At 54.3% G+C, this 15,225-nt stretch overlaps 1 protein-coding gene across 5 annotated transcripts in view; it reads right to left on the minus strand.

Annotated features, from left to right (window-relative positions):
• NRBP2 (nuclear receptor binding protein 2) overlaps positions 1 to 15,225 on the minus strand; it is a 34,691-nt gene that overhangs the window by 14,931 nt on the left and 4,535 nt on the right. For all 5 annotated transcript variants that reach the window (XR_004748313.1, XM_035318145.1, XM_035318144.1 and 2 more), the window contains exons 2-10: positions 5,126 to 5,248; positions 4,843 to 4,944; positions 4,511 to 4,600; positions 3,906 to 3,946; positions 3,734 to 3,828; positions 3,415 to 3,438; positions 2,987 to 3,070; positions 2,254 to 2,309; positions 1,432 to 1,527 (exon numbers count right to left, since the gene is read on the minus strand). Coding sequence is in view for 4 of the 5 variants with exons in the window: in XM_035318145.1 (XP_035174036.1) it covers positions 1,432 to 1,527; positions 2,254 to 2,309; positions 2,987 to 3,070; positions 3,415 to 3,438; positions 3,734 to 3,828; positions 3,906 to 3,946; positions 4,511 to 4,600; positions 4,843 to 4,944; positions 5,126 to 5,248 (711 nt within the window). In the remaining variant the exon portion in view is untranslated. The remainder of the gene's footprint in view (positions 1 to 1,431; positions 1,528 to 2,253; positions 2,310 to 2,986; positions 3,071 to 3,414; positions 3,439 to 3,733; positions 3,829 to 3,905; positions 3,947 to 4,510; positions 4,601 to 4,842; positions 4,945 to 5,125; positions 5,249 to 15,225) is intronic.

Genomic DNA, 15,225 nt, shown 5'->3' on the forward strand with positions numbered 1-15,225 from the left:
TCTTCAGATTTGCATGACAAATGCTTCTTCTGCATGCTCCGCTCTAGGGCCTGTCCCCTTCAAATGCCCCTTGCTGTTTCTGTAGGGGTATCTGGCTAGGGCTGCTCAGAACAGGCACAAAGACAAGAAGAGGACCAGAGGAGAGACATCTCTGTGGGTGCCCACACAGCCCCCCATGGCCACCAGCAGTGAGCAGTGACACTGTCTGCCCCTGGTGCTAATGGCTCAGCAAAAGAAACTCTCAGGGACGCTGTGCAGACAAGGGTACTGCCATGTAAAGGGGGACAATAATTATTTTGGGATGTCTGGGGGAATTCTGGGATCAAACGAGATAATGTGGGGCATGTACAAACTTATGGGATGTTTCAGGGATGGGCTAAAGGAGGAGGAAGAGAGGGGTTGAGTGGATCAGGGAGGAACGTGGAGGGGGTAAAAGATGCATGCTGCAGGTCAGTGCACTTTTCTGGCTGAGCCCTGCACCTGGTCTCTTCAATCTGTCGTTCTATTATTAAGCTCTGTTCCTAAGCATCATAGAATCACAGAATCATAGAACAGCTTAGGTTGGAAGGGACCTCAAAGATCATCTAGTTCCAATGCTCCTGCCTTAGGCAGGGATGCCATCAGGTTGCTCAGGGCCTCATCTAACCTGGTTTTAAACACCTCCAGGGATGGGGCATCCACAACCTCCCTGGGCAACCCGTTCCAGTGCCTTGCCACCCTCTGAGTGAAGAATTTCCTCCTCATCTCTAATGCATGGCATAAGTATGCATGGCGTGAGTTTGCATGACATCCTCTAGTGAATGTCAAACCAGACTAGCTGGTAAGTAAAATGAATGCTTAGGGTGGGGAACAAGAGACCAGAGACCTCAGGGCTTACTTCGTAACAGGGAGACCTGTAGGACAGGGCTGACACCCCAGTGACCTGTGAAAGGGATTGCCCTCAGCGTAGGTCCTTAGAAGCAGAATACAGCTATTCTCACTGTATCTGTGGGTGCCATGAATGCGGTCCCCCCCGGTCTCTGCTGGACTGTTTTCAGTTGGCCATATCTGCACAGCATGCATGTGTGCGGGCACGTGTGTACATGGGCACCTACTGGGAATTTACACAGCATCACTACTTGGCAGGACTGGGAAACAGGTGGGGACCATCCTCCCACCCTGACCTGCCCAGGGGGAGGAATCCCTGTCCCCTTTAGCCCACCAGACTGGCTGCCCTCTGGTTTCTGAGAGGTTGCTGTCTCTGTGCCCTTTCTGAGTGCCAGTGTCACCTGGACCGCACGGGAGCACCAGGCTGCCTCTGTCGTTCAGATGCCAGCCAAGGGGAGGTGGCTGAGGAGGGGGGAGTTGCCCCCAGGAGGGATACCTGAGCCTCCTGGTGGGTCAGGCTGCAGCCCAGCGGCTCGGCCCCGGGGCTCGACTGGCTGCACTCACCCGCATGTTGGGATCGTCCAGAGAATGTCGTGCCCGCACGATTGCCTCCTCCGAGACTCGTGTGTCCCCGTTGGTCTGGATCTCCAGCACTGCCATCTGGGGAAGGAGGAGTGCAGCTGTGTCTGCAGGCAGCCAAGCCCTGGCTCGGTCCTTGAGGGCTTCCCAAGGGACACGCCCTGCCAGGGTGGCAGCAGTGGAGCACCTCAGCAGGACACACAGCCCAGCCAGGCCTCCCTCAGGCCCTGGCACACCTCTGCCCACAAGGTCCAGATCTCCAGGGGCTTCCCAGGGCTCCCTGGCAGCTCTGCCCTTGGGGCCTGTTTCTCTCCACCCCAGCACTCTGGGCTGCCCGTACATGGAGCAGATGCAGGGGGCTGCTCTCTGGGCACTGTGCAGAGGGGTGGACAACACAGAGAGCACCAACAGCCCCACAGTCTGCCTGGACAAGCTATGCAGGGCAGCACATGTCCCCCTGGAGCAGCGCAGCCCGTCACTGCCCTCCACCCTGACCCTTCCCAGGGCTGCCGCAGCCTGCAGAGACACCATTAGAGGTGGCGGAGGTGCACCAGCTGGGCACAGGAGGGGTAAGTGAAGCTCTCTGCTGTGCCCATGGCTCAGCCATGGCAGCAGTGGCTGTTTTGCTGCACCCATAAGCGATGTCTCCATCACTGCAAGGGACCCCCAGCTCACAGAAAGGCTTGGAGAAGGGCAAGGAGACTTCTTGGGGACCTCCCGAGGCCAGCCAGCAGGCTCCACAAGGGCAAACCTGTCAAGCAGGAGTCCCTGCAGATTCCCAGGTGCTGCAGCAGCCCTACTCCATACCTCCAGTGCACACATCCCAAAGGAGAAGATGTCCACAGCAGTCCCATCAGCCTTTTCTGCAAAACCAAGCCAAAAGCACATCACGCCAGAGGCAGAGGCCATCACCCACTCATGTTGGGAACAATGTGCCCAATGCCTCGTCCCTACAGACACCTCCCCACACACTGCACTCTCCCTGCCCAGCCAGCCTCACTCTACCCACGCCTATGCTCATGTCTGCTTCTCCTACCCCTGGCATGCTTTTTCTCCCAGATACCCTGCACAAAACTTTCCATTTACTCCACTCGAATTTGCCCCAGAATATTCATGGTGGGGATTACATTGATCTTGCACATGGCACAAAGACTTCTTATTCCTTCCTTTTTCCCTGGTCCCTGTAACATTTTACATGCTCTTGAGTGTTGCTGAGCCACAACCTTTTCAGAGAGCAATCCGTGGTCATACTGAGACCTTGTTCCTAACCAGTAATAGCTAATGCACAGTCCATGACCTTGTAGGCACAACTGTTTTTCCCACATGCACAGTTCTGCACTAATCAACACTAAATTCTACCTACAATGTTATCACACAGTCACAAGATCTTGTGTGACTCATGGCTGAGAGCTTTAGTTATGAATGCACTGAATAGCTCCGTATTGTAGCAAACCCGCTGCACCCACGCTGTGCACAGGACCCCTCCGACCCCCTGGGCCTCGCTCTGCCTGCACCCCCTGGCAGACAGAGTCCCACTCACGGCCGTACTCCGGGGGAAAGAAATGCAAATTGCGCAGCTCTTCCCTCTCAATCCTGATGGGGCTTCGCAGGTCGTCTGGAAGGGCTGCATGGGGAACAAGAAATGCTCTGAGACACGGCTCTTCCAAGTTGGTTCCCCATGAGCACCTGGAGCACAGGTGGGATCTCCAGGGTAGTAGGGATTTCAGTGTGTGCCCCTTCCCATGAAGAGACCAAGCAGACCAGGTGGGGGGGCACTCAGTTTCCCAGAAGACCCCTGCTCCTGCAGTGGGAGCAGCAATTCCCCTCCTGCCTGTAGAGCCCAGGACCACCCCTTGGTGCTGTAGATCCTCACTGCCAAGAGGTGCCCAGGGCCCACTGGGGAGCAAAGTCCACCCAGTGATGGGTGATGGGACAGATGGGCTGGAGAGGTGGCAGAGGGACACTCACCATTTGCAAACACCCTGTGCCAAACTGCCGGTCAGTGCCGATCCCAAAGAAGGTAAGTAAGAAGGCGTGGAGCAGAGGACACAAACAGAAGAGAAGGTAATGCTACACTTTGCACAGATGATGCACATGTGGGTGACGCTCAGGTGATCCTCCAAGGGACCCTGCAGCTCTCACCCCAGCCAGCACCCCCTTATCACAGCATCCTGCACAGCCCCTCTGCCTCCCTGGCTATGAGTCTCCCTCAGCTGGCACCTCCCTCCTGCTGAGCCTTCTCATAAGCACTCAGAGCCACAGGGCTGCAAGAGCAGCAGCATCCTACCTGAACCAATCTTTATGAGCCCGTTGTGCTGGATGAAGATGGTGTCACTGGTGAGATTGCCGTGGATGATGGGAGGCTCACAGGAGTGCAGGAAGCTGGGGACGTACACAGTCGCCCTGAGGGTGCTGCCAGCGCCCAACCAGATGAGGATGGCCAATGGCAGCAAGCTTACCTGAGAGCAGACAGGATCTGAGTGCACCAGCGCTTCCAGGCCTAGAGCAGAGACCAGAGCTCTCCGTCAGACGAGGCACACATCAGAGCCCAGCAGCAGATAAGGTCAGTCCTATCACCCAGAAGCTGGGGGAATCAGCCCTCCACTAGCCCTGTAGGGACCATTACTCAAAGATGACCCACACAGCGTCCCAGCCACAACAGTCTCCTTTCTAATCGCTGTTCAAAGAACACCATCAAGCTGAGAACATTGGTGCCACAATCCTTATCAGCAGACAGAGCTCTCCAGGGCACCAAAATCCTGGTGGCAGCACAGAAGGGCACATCACAAGAGGGGGCAAAAGCTAGCTATGGTTATGGGGACCATGCACGTGGCTTGCACCAACACTACGTTCCAGTTCTGTGAGTACATAACTGCACTGGTGTGGTAGTGAGCTCAAACTGCAGGTGAGGGCTTTGAGATCCAGCATGGGGCCCCCAGAACTCTCATCTGGGTGTCTCAGGGATTGACCCCATGCACTCTGCATTGTAAGAGACCCTCTCCCAGCAGGCACAGAGCCACCCAATTGACCTGGGACACTTCCTATGTGCTCTCCGGGAACCTACCCTGGCGTTCATGGCCTTGTGGTTTTTCTTGGTTTTCTTCAGGAACTGTTTCAGGCTCCCTGAGGACACATATTCTGTGATGAAGATGACCTGAGAGAGGACAGAGATGTCAGCTTTCCAGCCTCCCTGCACAGCCAGCACTGAGGGCAGCACGCGGGCAGCACCAGCACACAGCCTGAGTGGGGCTCTGCATAAGGCTGAGAGCAGGCTGCTGGCCATGGTGTCCCAGAGAAGGAAGGGGTGTCCAGAGGGTGGGGTAAGCAGAGCTGGGATCCCACCGGCATCCCTCCAGCCTGGCACCCCCCAACACCCCCTCTCCGAGTTCTCCTTACCCGCGCCTTTGAGTCCTTCACATCCAGCCAGTATTTGTGAAGCTTCACGATGTTGGGGTGATCCACAAGCACCAGCTGCTCAAACATGGTCTTGATCTTCTCCTATGGGCAAAGAGGGGACAGGTGAGGTGGCAGCTCCTGGGACTCAGCAGGACACCTCAGAGAGCAAGGGAAGCTGGGACTGAGAAGCAGGCTGGGCCCTGGTCACAGGGAAAGCTGGTTTTGGGGTACAGAGGAAACATGGGGCTGGGGACACACTCTCCAATGGGGAGGGATGGCTCACCTCGTGTGCTTTAAAGGCCTTCTTGTCAGTGAAAAGCAGCTCATTCCACACCACCTCCACACCCTCCTCTGTGTCCATGGCAAGGAAGGTGCTCTGGATGCCCGGCATGTTTCCCTGATTCACCTGCAAGGCACAGGAATGTGTGAGACTGCTGAGGAGCACGCCCTGCCCCCAGCTCCCAGCCCCACTAGCAGCCCTGTGCAAAGAAATATGCTGCTTGGATGTGGATGGGCTTCAGCATCCTGCTCCTGAGCAGGATCCTTGTCCATAGGAGGCTCTGGCCAGGACACAGGGAGCAGAGCAAAGCCCCAGCCTGCTGCGTGCCCTGCCTGGCCCTCAGGACCTGCCTGCCTGGGAACTCGGGTCCCGCAGCAGCCGGTACCGCTCCTCCAGGACACGAGTGTGCAAGACAGAGCCAGTGATTCAGAGCAGCTCCCAGGCCAGGCCCTCCTCTCTTCCAGCCCAAAGTGAAGCTGGCCACAGCAGCCACCTGCCAGCACCACTCTTGCACACAGACCCCACATGGACTGATGACCACAGACACTCACAATGGATGGGGCAAACTGGAAGGTGCAGACAAACCAAAGCTGTGACATCATCTCATTTAACACCTCGAGGTGACTGGGGTCACTTCCCCATGCCCCAGGGTCTGTCTGATGAGTTTGCATCCCCAAAGGTCACAGAGCTGCATCCCTGGGCCCTGCAGAGAGCAGCTCTGCCATCATCACCCTTGTGAGCCACATCCAGCATGGGCACAGCTGCAGCAGCCCTGCTCCTGTGTCAGGTCACTGCTGAACTTGCCTCGAGGCCAGCACTAGATTGCCCATCCCCAGGAGAGTGGGAGCCCAGCCCCAGCCCACAGAAAACCTGTTCAAAAGGTGCCCGGTTCTGATAAGGGCTCAATAGCATGGAGACACCCCCACCAAGGACTGGGGTCCTGCCTGCCAGGAAAGGCGCCTGCTGTATCCTGAACTGCTGGCTGCACTGGCTGCACGCGGTCACTGGCCTTGCTCTTCCCCCATAAGCATCACTGCACAGGAGCTCATCTGCAGCCCCTTCTTCCTTTCTCCAGTGGGCTGGGGTCACCCTGCCAGCCCCTGCAGCTTGGGCAGAGGCAGCACTGCGGCTCCCGCTGGCATGTGGCAGGGGCAGCGCAGAGCTGCCGCAGCCAGATGAAAAGCAGGATTGTTCTGCTGCTGCTTGGGGCCAGCACGCAGCGTCCCACCACCAGGGCCTGGACTGCTACAGCACAGGGCAGCTGTGGGTGCAGGCACGGAAGGGTCACACAGCACCCCCAGCTCATTAGCAGGGAACAGCCGGGCAGCTTGTGGCCCAGTTCCTGCTGCAGAGGCACAAAGCACCTCTATTATTTGTTCTTTCTGCTCACAGGCTCCACGTGCTTCGCACAAAGCCCAGCACAGCCAGTGATGGGGCCAGCTGGCCTTGCTGGCTTCAGCCGTTCCCGCAAGTCCCCACGGCCTGCCTGGACTCCAGTACGATCAGCCAGCACCGAGCCAAGGCAGGTCTCAATGGAGGCTCTGCCGGGAGGGAGAGCGGCTGGGGGCAAGCACCCATGAACCACGAGGGGGGCACTAGTCTGAGTACTCCTTGAAGCTGCTCTTCTGCATCTCTCAAAAAATGCCACTCAAAAATCCTGTCATGGTCTTGACAAAAATCCTGTCCTGAACCCAGCAAGTGGTCATGAGGCCTCAAGCAAAAGGTCAGGTGGGGAGCATGGCCATCTCCATGAGGACATGTAGGAGCTGCATAGCACTGCATTGAGATTACTGATGCCTGGCTTGAAGGCACAGCTAGGGCTGAAACGCTCTGGTGTCACCTCCACCCACCTCTCTGTGTTGCAATGAGGAACCCAGCCTGCAGGACCCCGGACCCGCATACCAACTGTTCCCACCCTTGATGAAGTGGGTGCTGATGGGTCCCTCCCAGCCTTGGGCAACACCAAGAACTTGACGTGAGCTCTCAGCACAGGGATGCAAACACACTCAGTCTTGTGCTGAATGGCAACAAAAGCCACACTGAACAGCTGTCTTGTGCGCTGAGCTCTCAGACTGCATAAATAAATAAATGCTGCATATAAACATACCGGTGACTGAGGGCAAAAGGAGCTGGCTGCAGGTCACTGTCATTGTCTCATACCATACCTTTCAGGGGCTCTGTGGACACCACATGGATTTGGACTAACAGGCAAAAACTCTAAAGACAGACTGGGAAAATTCCCTGTTCAGGCTGCTTCCAGAAAGCCCTTGGCAGGAGCTGAGGCCAGCCTGGAGAGATCACTGGGGACAAGTAAGTGAAGGTTTACAAAAGATCAGATTGCATCTTACAATATGTCACTCCCTTTTGTGCTTTTCATGTTATGGAGACTGAAACAGTCAACAGAAGAAGGCTCAGTGATATAGTATTGGGGCCTTGGGAGAGCAGTGGTTAAACAAAGAAAGCCAAAAAAGCAAGGGGCAGGAGAGGCCTGTTTTGGAGAACAGAAGAAGGACATGATATGTTGTTACTCTTCTGGGGTGGCTCTGGCAGATGGAGAAGATATGGACACAGCACCTGGAGGAGACTGTTCATCTCCTGTTTCCTTCCAGACGCCCACACATGCTGGCCCTATCTCTCCACAGGAACATCGCCCTGTCCTCCATCCACCCTTCATGCCATCTAGATGAGCACTCCCTGACCACTGTGGGAGGCAGAGGACAGCATGGTCCTGGAGGCCTCTTCTGCTGGTTGCCACACTCACAGGGCCTCGGCACAAGAGCAGGACTGTGGCAGGTTGGCAGCTTCTGGCCGAGGGAAGGGGTCCAGCCCCAGCATGACTGTGGGCACCAACTGCTGGAGCCGGGCCCCCTCCCATGCCTGAGCAGTATCTTGCACCCTCAGCCCCCAGCACACATGGAATCATAGAATCTTTTAGGTGGAAAAGATCCGTAAGATCATCAAGGCCAACCATCAACTAACACTACCAACTCTACTGCTAAACCATGTTCCTAAGCACAACCTCTAGGGATGGCAATTCCACCACTTCCCTGGGCAGCCTGTTCCAATGCCCAACCACTCTCTCCATGAAGAAATTCCTCGTGTCCGACCCAACTCTTCCCTGAATGCCAGAGGCCGGAGAAACTCCCAGTATGGCTCCAACCCAGCAGGGCTGCCTGACTTCCAGGGAGACTGGCTCCTGCCCACAGGATCTTTACCTGATTAATTTCTAAAGTTTGGCATAGGTTTGATGCTTCGTCTCCAAGGCAACCAGGCAGGGCAAAGCCTCAGCCCTCTGCTCCGGGTCAGCCGAGCAGTGCAGGATCACATTACTGTCATTGTGGCACTGGCACAAACACCTGGCACTGTTTGCACCACTGCACAGCACACAGCAGACCCTGCCTGGAAACGCGTTCACCTTAATGCACAGCAGAGGGATACTCTGAAGGTGGCTCCAAAACGAGCCCATGGCACTAATGGAGACCGCTCTGCCTGGCCTGGCACGAGCTGTTGGGAGAACCAAGTGCCGGCTGTGCTACTGGGATAGGGCTGGCTGGCTGGAGCGAAAGGCAGGCAGGGGCGGCAGGCTGGGAAGGGGCTGGGAAGGGGCTGGGAAGGGGCTGACAGGTCTGCAAGTGGCGTTGCATAGACACTCACTCCCCATTCCTGAAGGTCTCCTTGCCTACCTCCAGGCCTGTTGCTGCTGGGGCTGAGATGCAGAGTGACTGCAGGGAAGGGGAGGGAAATGATGTGGGTCCTTCCCTCAGCCTGAGCCCAGACATCGCCACTGCGTACCCATCCAGAAAAATGCCATACAACAGAAACACAGAGAGGCCATTCAAGAGGCTGGGGGAGACCTGAGACAAGCCTGGCAGATACAGCAGAAGGCTGATCCTTCTGGTGGGATAGCTCACATGACTGGAATGCTGTCATGGAAGCCTTTATGCTTATGAGAAAAGACCAGCCAGGAAGGCGAGGTGGTGGAGTTGCTCTTTATGTGTGAGAACAACTGGAATGTGTGGAGCACTGCCTAGGGGTGGGTGAAGAGCGAGTTCAGAGCTTATGGGTAAGGATTACAGAGCAGGCTACCATGGCTGACACTCAGAAAGAGGAGGTAAATGAAGCCTTCTTCAGACAGCTCCAAGTAGCCGCAGTCACAAGCCCTAAAACAATCCCAACCACCAGTACAGGCTGGGGGCTGACCTGCTGGAGAGCAGCTCGGCAGAGAGGGACCTGGCAGTCCTGGTGGACAGCAGGCTGACTGGGAGGGAGGCAGCAATGTGCCCTTGTGGCCAAGAAGGCCAATGGTATCCTGGGGTGTATTTGGAAGAGAGTTGCCAGCAGGTCGAGGGAAGTGATCGTCCCCCTCTACTCAGCCCTGCTGAGGCCACACGTGGAGTATTGTGCTCAGTTCTGGGCTCCCCAGTACAAGAGGGACATAGAACTAATAGAGCGAGTTGGTAGGAGGGCTACAAGGGGACTGGAGAACCTGTCGTACGAGGACAGGCTGAGAGAACTGGGGCTGCTTAGCCTGGAGGAGACTAAGGGGAGACCTCATCAACGTGTATAAATATCTGAGGGGAGGGTGTCGAGAGGATGGAACCGGTCTCTTTTCAGTTGTGCCCAGTGACAGGACGAGAGGCAATGGGCACAAACCAAAGCACAGGAGGTTCCAGCACAATATGAGGGGGCACTTTACTGTGAGGTGACAGAGCACTGGGATAGGTTGCCCGGGGAGGTTGTGGAGTCTCCTTCTCTGGAGATATTCAAAACCCACCTGGACATCATCCTGCACAACGTGCTCTAGATGATCCTGCTCGGCAGGGGGATTACACCAGATGATCTCTAGAGGTCCTTTGCAACCTCAGCCATTCTGTGATTCTGTGACTCATGGATGCTGTACATCCCACAGCTGGAAGCAAGAGGACCTAACCTCTTCAGGGATTTTCTGGATGGTGCTGACAGAGACCAGGGGAAAGATGAAGCTTTAGGAATCAAAGGCTCTTAGGCATGCAGGAGAGCAAGGCAGCTGCAAGTCTGCACATTGACTGGAGCTGAGCTGGGTGTGCTGCCTGAGCTGCTGCTGGCCCAAGGTGCATGGGGCTGTCTGTGTGGGATGTGGGGCTGTGTGGGATGGAGCCCTTCCCACCCACCACAGGCTGGCAGCAGTGCTGAGAGCACCCCGTGCTAGCCTGTGCACTGCTGTCTCATGCCCCAGCCACCACTCCAGGTGCTGGGAATGGTGCTGGGACAGAAGGGCAGGAAGAAATGGCACCTTCTGAAGGACAGAGGGGAAACTGACAAACCCAAAGCGTGAGCCCAGCAAGGAAAAGCAGAAATCTGTCTTACAGAGCCTCAGGTTCTCAGGGCACAGAACAAAGCTCAGCAAGACCTGGTGCAAGACCTGGTGCAAGGTGCCCTCTGGTGACACAATGACCGCAGGTATTTGTGGTACCACAGGTCACAGCCTCCCTGCTTCACGGCCTGGGGAGCAATGCCAGCACTGCTCTGCCATGGAGCAGAAACCCCTGGTTGCAGTACTAGGAGGAGTAGCAGGGCATGAAGATGGTGATGCTCAGAGCTGGCACAGGTTACCTGACTCCTCGTGACACTACAGCATTTTATCCCTTTTGGCACTGGGAACCTGCAGGATTTTCCGGGGCCACACGGCTAAGCAGGGAACACAATGTGTGCAGGAGAACACTTTTGCAGAGTAAATCCCCAACCTGCCCCTCTGCTCCAGGATCTCATTAGCCTGGGTGACAGCAAAGGCTATGTCTGGGCTCTCGAGGGACTTCAGTTCAGGTTGCAGTTAGCACACAGGTGCTGGTAAGGCTCAGGAACACACCTCAGATGGCAGAACCTGTCCTCCCGGAGCAGCACATGCAAGCAGCAGAGACAGAGGCTTGTGTCTCTACAGGGCCTCCCTTCCCAGCCTGAAGCTGGACTCCCTTTGCCTTTCCAAATCACAGGGATGTTCTCCTGTGTTCCCTGGCCCTGACAGAGGCTGTAAGCCTCTCTCCAGCACCCCATGCTCTGTAACACACAGGGTAGAGGTGACGGTTGCAATACAGAAATAATGTTTTTAAAATATGTAAAAGGGGAAAAAAAGAGCTTAGAAAGCTGAAGCCACACCGACACCTGTGCTGCTCCCCTCAGCTTACCAAGGGGCAGAGACACGACATGGCAGTGGCTGACTGCATGAGGAGCATAAGCTGGTGCAGGTCCTGTGGGAGCAGCAGTGCACGTGTAGCGTGCACCCAGCAGATGAGGGAGGCTCATCCATAGCCCTGCTGTATGTGTTAGTGATTCTTAGGGTGAACAGCCAACAACCCCATGATCCTGAGCTGGGAGCACTCTGCCCAGGGCCTGAGACTCTGTGGCATAGACCTGAGCTCTGCTTCCAGGGCCCTGTTTCAAGCACTAACAGCCCTTTGGTCCCTGGTGCGGGAGAAGGGAAGAGCAGCAGCCCTGAGCAATTAGGGAGCAATCTGCTCCCAGGCCTGCCTTTGCTGCTGCACGATTTCACCTGGCAGCAGGTACACCAAAGGTACAAAAGAGGCAGCTAGGTGACATCCACCACTGCTATCTGCAGTCCACAGCAAAACAACAGACCAAGCCTAGTGTCCTGTGACAGAGCAGGAGCAGGATGAGGGCTCTGTGCCGCCAGATAAACCTGTTTTCTCTGTGTGATCATGTTACACAATTAGCAGGTGAAGGGAACACATGAGATGGAAAATATTTTGATTCCAGTGAAGCATTTGATCCTACCTCTCACAAAACATATTCTCCGCACTAGTTCAGACCAGTGTGGATAGACAGCTAATGCACTATCAGCTGGAGAGACTCAGCCGAGCAGGGATGGTGGAGTGCCATGCATGGGGCCGGGGGTACTTGCACAGGTCAAGGCAAACTCTGCTGCAGTTTAATATTTTCTGTGCAATGATGGAGTGAAGTGGTGCAAGTGCAGGTGTCCCTGTTCTGGACAGTGCTGGGGGAGTGGTGGACCTCAAAGAGGAGAGAAGCAGCAGGGCTATGGGCAGAAGGCAAGAATGGCATTCAACCAATCAACCAGGAAAAACAAAAACAAAAACAAACAAACAAAAACAGGTGCCCAGCTCCACTGCAGGCAGGAGAGAGGGAGGGAGGAGAACAGGCACTTGGCCAATGCAGCAGAACAGACAGCAGCAGAGACCTGTCCCAGGGCAGGAGCACTCATTTCATCCCGCTCTTTCCATGAACTCTCCCTCCCCATCCCCATGAGGTCCCCTTCCTGTCAGCAGCGGCAGGATGGCTCTGGTTTGAGAGCTGCAACCTCCCCCAGCAGAATTCACAGCATCCCCCTCAGCCTGGCCCTGCTGCCCATAGGTGGGAGGGCTGGGCGCCATTCCCTTCTATACCCACTCCTGCCCTTCCCTCTCGCCCAGCGGCTGCTGGAACAAACCCTGAGATCCCTGACCTCTCCTTCCACTGCTGGGAAGGGGGCACAGAAGTGTATTTTTCCACTGCCCAGATAAGAGCCAGGCAAGATCCTGCAGGCATAAGTGTTGTTACTTCCAGGGCAGATGACAAGCACTGCGTGGACGCCTGGCTGGTGATAGGGGAAGCTGTTTGCTTTACCCCAGGACACCGTGCAGCCCTGGGGAGGTGCTAGCCTGTGGCTGGAAGAGGTGCTTCAGGACAGGAGATGCGGTGTCCCCAACTGCTACTGCAGGCCCCCCCTACGCCCACCCACCTGAACCTGGGGCAGGTGCCCAGGGGTGGGCTTGCAGTGCTCATGGAGGGAGCAGTGGGCAGTGAGAGCTGGCCATCCAAGCCCATCCTGAAGATGACTGACAGCCATCCTTCATGAGACAGACACAAGCAGTGACCAGTAAAAATTAACCCAATTAACAGGAATTTGGTGTCATTTACCCCCTAGACTGTGTGGGGAGAGTATTTGCCCTCTTGCTGTGATGGTGCAGAGCAAACTCAAGCTGAACACGCAGGATGCCATAATTCCATTTCCATGAAAGGTAATGAGCTCATTTCTGATCCCAATACGACCGCTTTGGAGAATGCTAAAACACTGCCTTTCATGTGCTTATTGTGCGAACTTGTGAAATGGAAGAGCAAACCAATGAGCATTTGACCGTCTTTAAACCCATTTTGTAACATGACCATGGGACACCTCCTTTGTCCCAGAAGTGAAATAAAAAATCTTCTGGGACCGTGTGTGCTCTCAGGTTACATCAGAGAAAAACGAGGAAGGAGACAAGGGACACTTAAGTTGTATAAGCTTGCAAAGTTCATATGAGATGTCTGGCCACTGTAAACAAAAATACCTGCATGCAAAAACAAATGGAAAAAAAAAAAAAAAAAAGCTTAGTAAAAACAGGAAGGGGTCAAAACATGTAGAATCCTGGTAATTTTAACAGCTCTCTTTGGTGACTAGTTTGAGGGAGCAGAGAAGGAGCAGCTGCATGCATTCGTGACATGGTAAGAAGCTGGCGCAGACAGATAGTGTCTTAGCAAGCACACCAAGTAGCCCAGGAGCAAAGAGCTGTAAACAGATAGGCATTCTTGTGGAGTATATGGATAGAAATAAAAGAACATGTTACCGCACGAAAAAGGACAAGTTTCTGCACTAACCTTTACCACCCAGCTAAGTCACCGCCCTCCTCAGCAATGAGAACAAGGCGGAGGATTGTTGTGACCAGGAAGATCATGAAGGATTAAAGGGTCCTTGAAACAGAGAAAGTAGCAAGGGAAAGCAGACCCAAAGCAAAAGGTGAAACAGACTCCCTGTTCATCGCCCACACAAACTGGAAGCGTGATGACGAGGACACTAAATCTAGCATGCAAAGTCTTTTTTGTTGCCAAACTGTCAGAAAACATGCTGAGAAGAGGACTTCACTGTCTGCTTCCAATTAAGTTCAACTGTTGGTGAGTTATGTCACCTTAGGTCAGACAACTCCATCTTGCTCTCACAAATATCCTCAGTTAAAACCAGTTGGGATGCTCCACTTCTGACCTGGAGCCCAGAGCAAAGCCTTGTGATGATAGGAACCTGTCTGATCGGCTGAGGCCAGCAGGCTGGCAAGTAAGCTCATCCTGGAAAGTTAAACTGCAAACAAAAGCCATAAAACCAGTAAGGGGAGGAAAAAAATAGATGGCATGAAAAGAAAGAGCTAAGTCCTTCAGCTGATCCCCTCTGCTCTGGAAAAGCACTTCACAACAAAACACACTTCAAGTCCTAGTCTCCTGGGAGGGCTGGCAGCAAAGCAGCTTTTAAAAATAACTCTGGTGGCAAATATTAAATACTTGGGTGCTTTCCAAACAATGTATCACAGAACTGGTTATCCTCACTGCAAACATCATGAATACCCAAAAAAGGGGGAACTCCCTTCCACCTCAGTGTATTAAATCCTTAGATTATTTCTCCATATTTTCTTTTCAGTTTTAGGTCTGGGGGAAGTTATAACAACATTTCAAAATCTCCCCCTCTTGCAGCTTTTCTCAAGTCACTTTATTTTCTTCAAAATCTGCTTAAGCATTCCTTTTCTTTCTTCCTATTACTGTTTCTCTTTTTCCTCCCCTTCCTCCTGTTGGTTTTAGAAGCTGGTTAAAGCTCATAGTTCAAGGGCTCCATATCGTTATACATGCAGTCATTAACCCTTTTATTAAACACAGTGACCAAAAGGGGAGCAATAGGCTATTTAGAGCAAAACTGCGACCAGCCCTATTTTAGCAATCAGCAGCTGCACTGGAGCTGCCAGCTCTGCAAAGCAGAATGGGGGCTTGTGATGTCAGGGTTACACGCAGAGAATGGGACCTAACATTCGGTCCTGTGAACGACAGCAGAGCCCTGCCAGAGCAAGCATGGGCTCACGTGCAAAAAGAAAGGGTCAGGAATGCTGAAGGCAACCCAGGGCACACTTGATCCTGGACACTCCCGTGCAGAGCACGAGGCAGAACTGTCCATCTGGGACAGAGATGGATGAGAAAGGTTCTGGAGATGGCCTGAACCAGGGGTACATTACCGATTAATGCCATGGTACCAGTGCTTGTGAACAGCAGAGTCAGCAAATGCCTACTGGTCATAACAGCCCGCTTTCCAAAGGGAT

Source organism: Oxyura jamaicensis, chromosome 2 (genome assembly GCF_011077185.1).
Source record: "Oxyura jamaicensis isolate SHBP4307 breed ruddy duck chromosome 2, BPBGC_Ojam_1.0, whole genome shotgun sequence".
Classification (NCBI taxonomy): Eukaryota; Metazoa; Chordata; class Aves; order Anseriformes; family Anatidae; genus Oxyura; species Oxyura jamaicensis.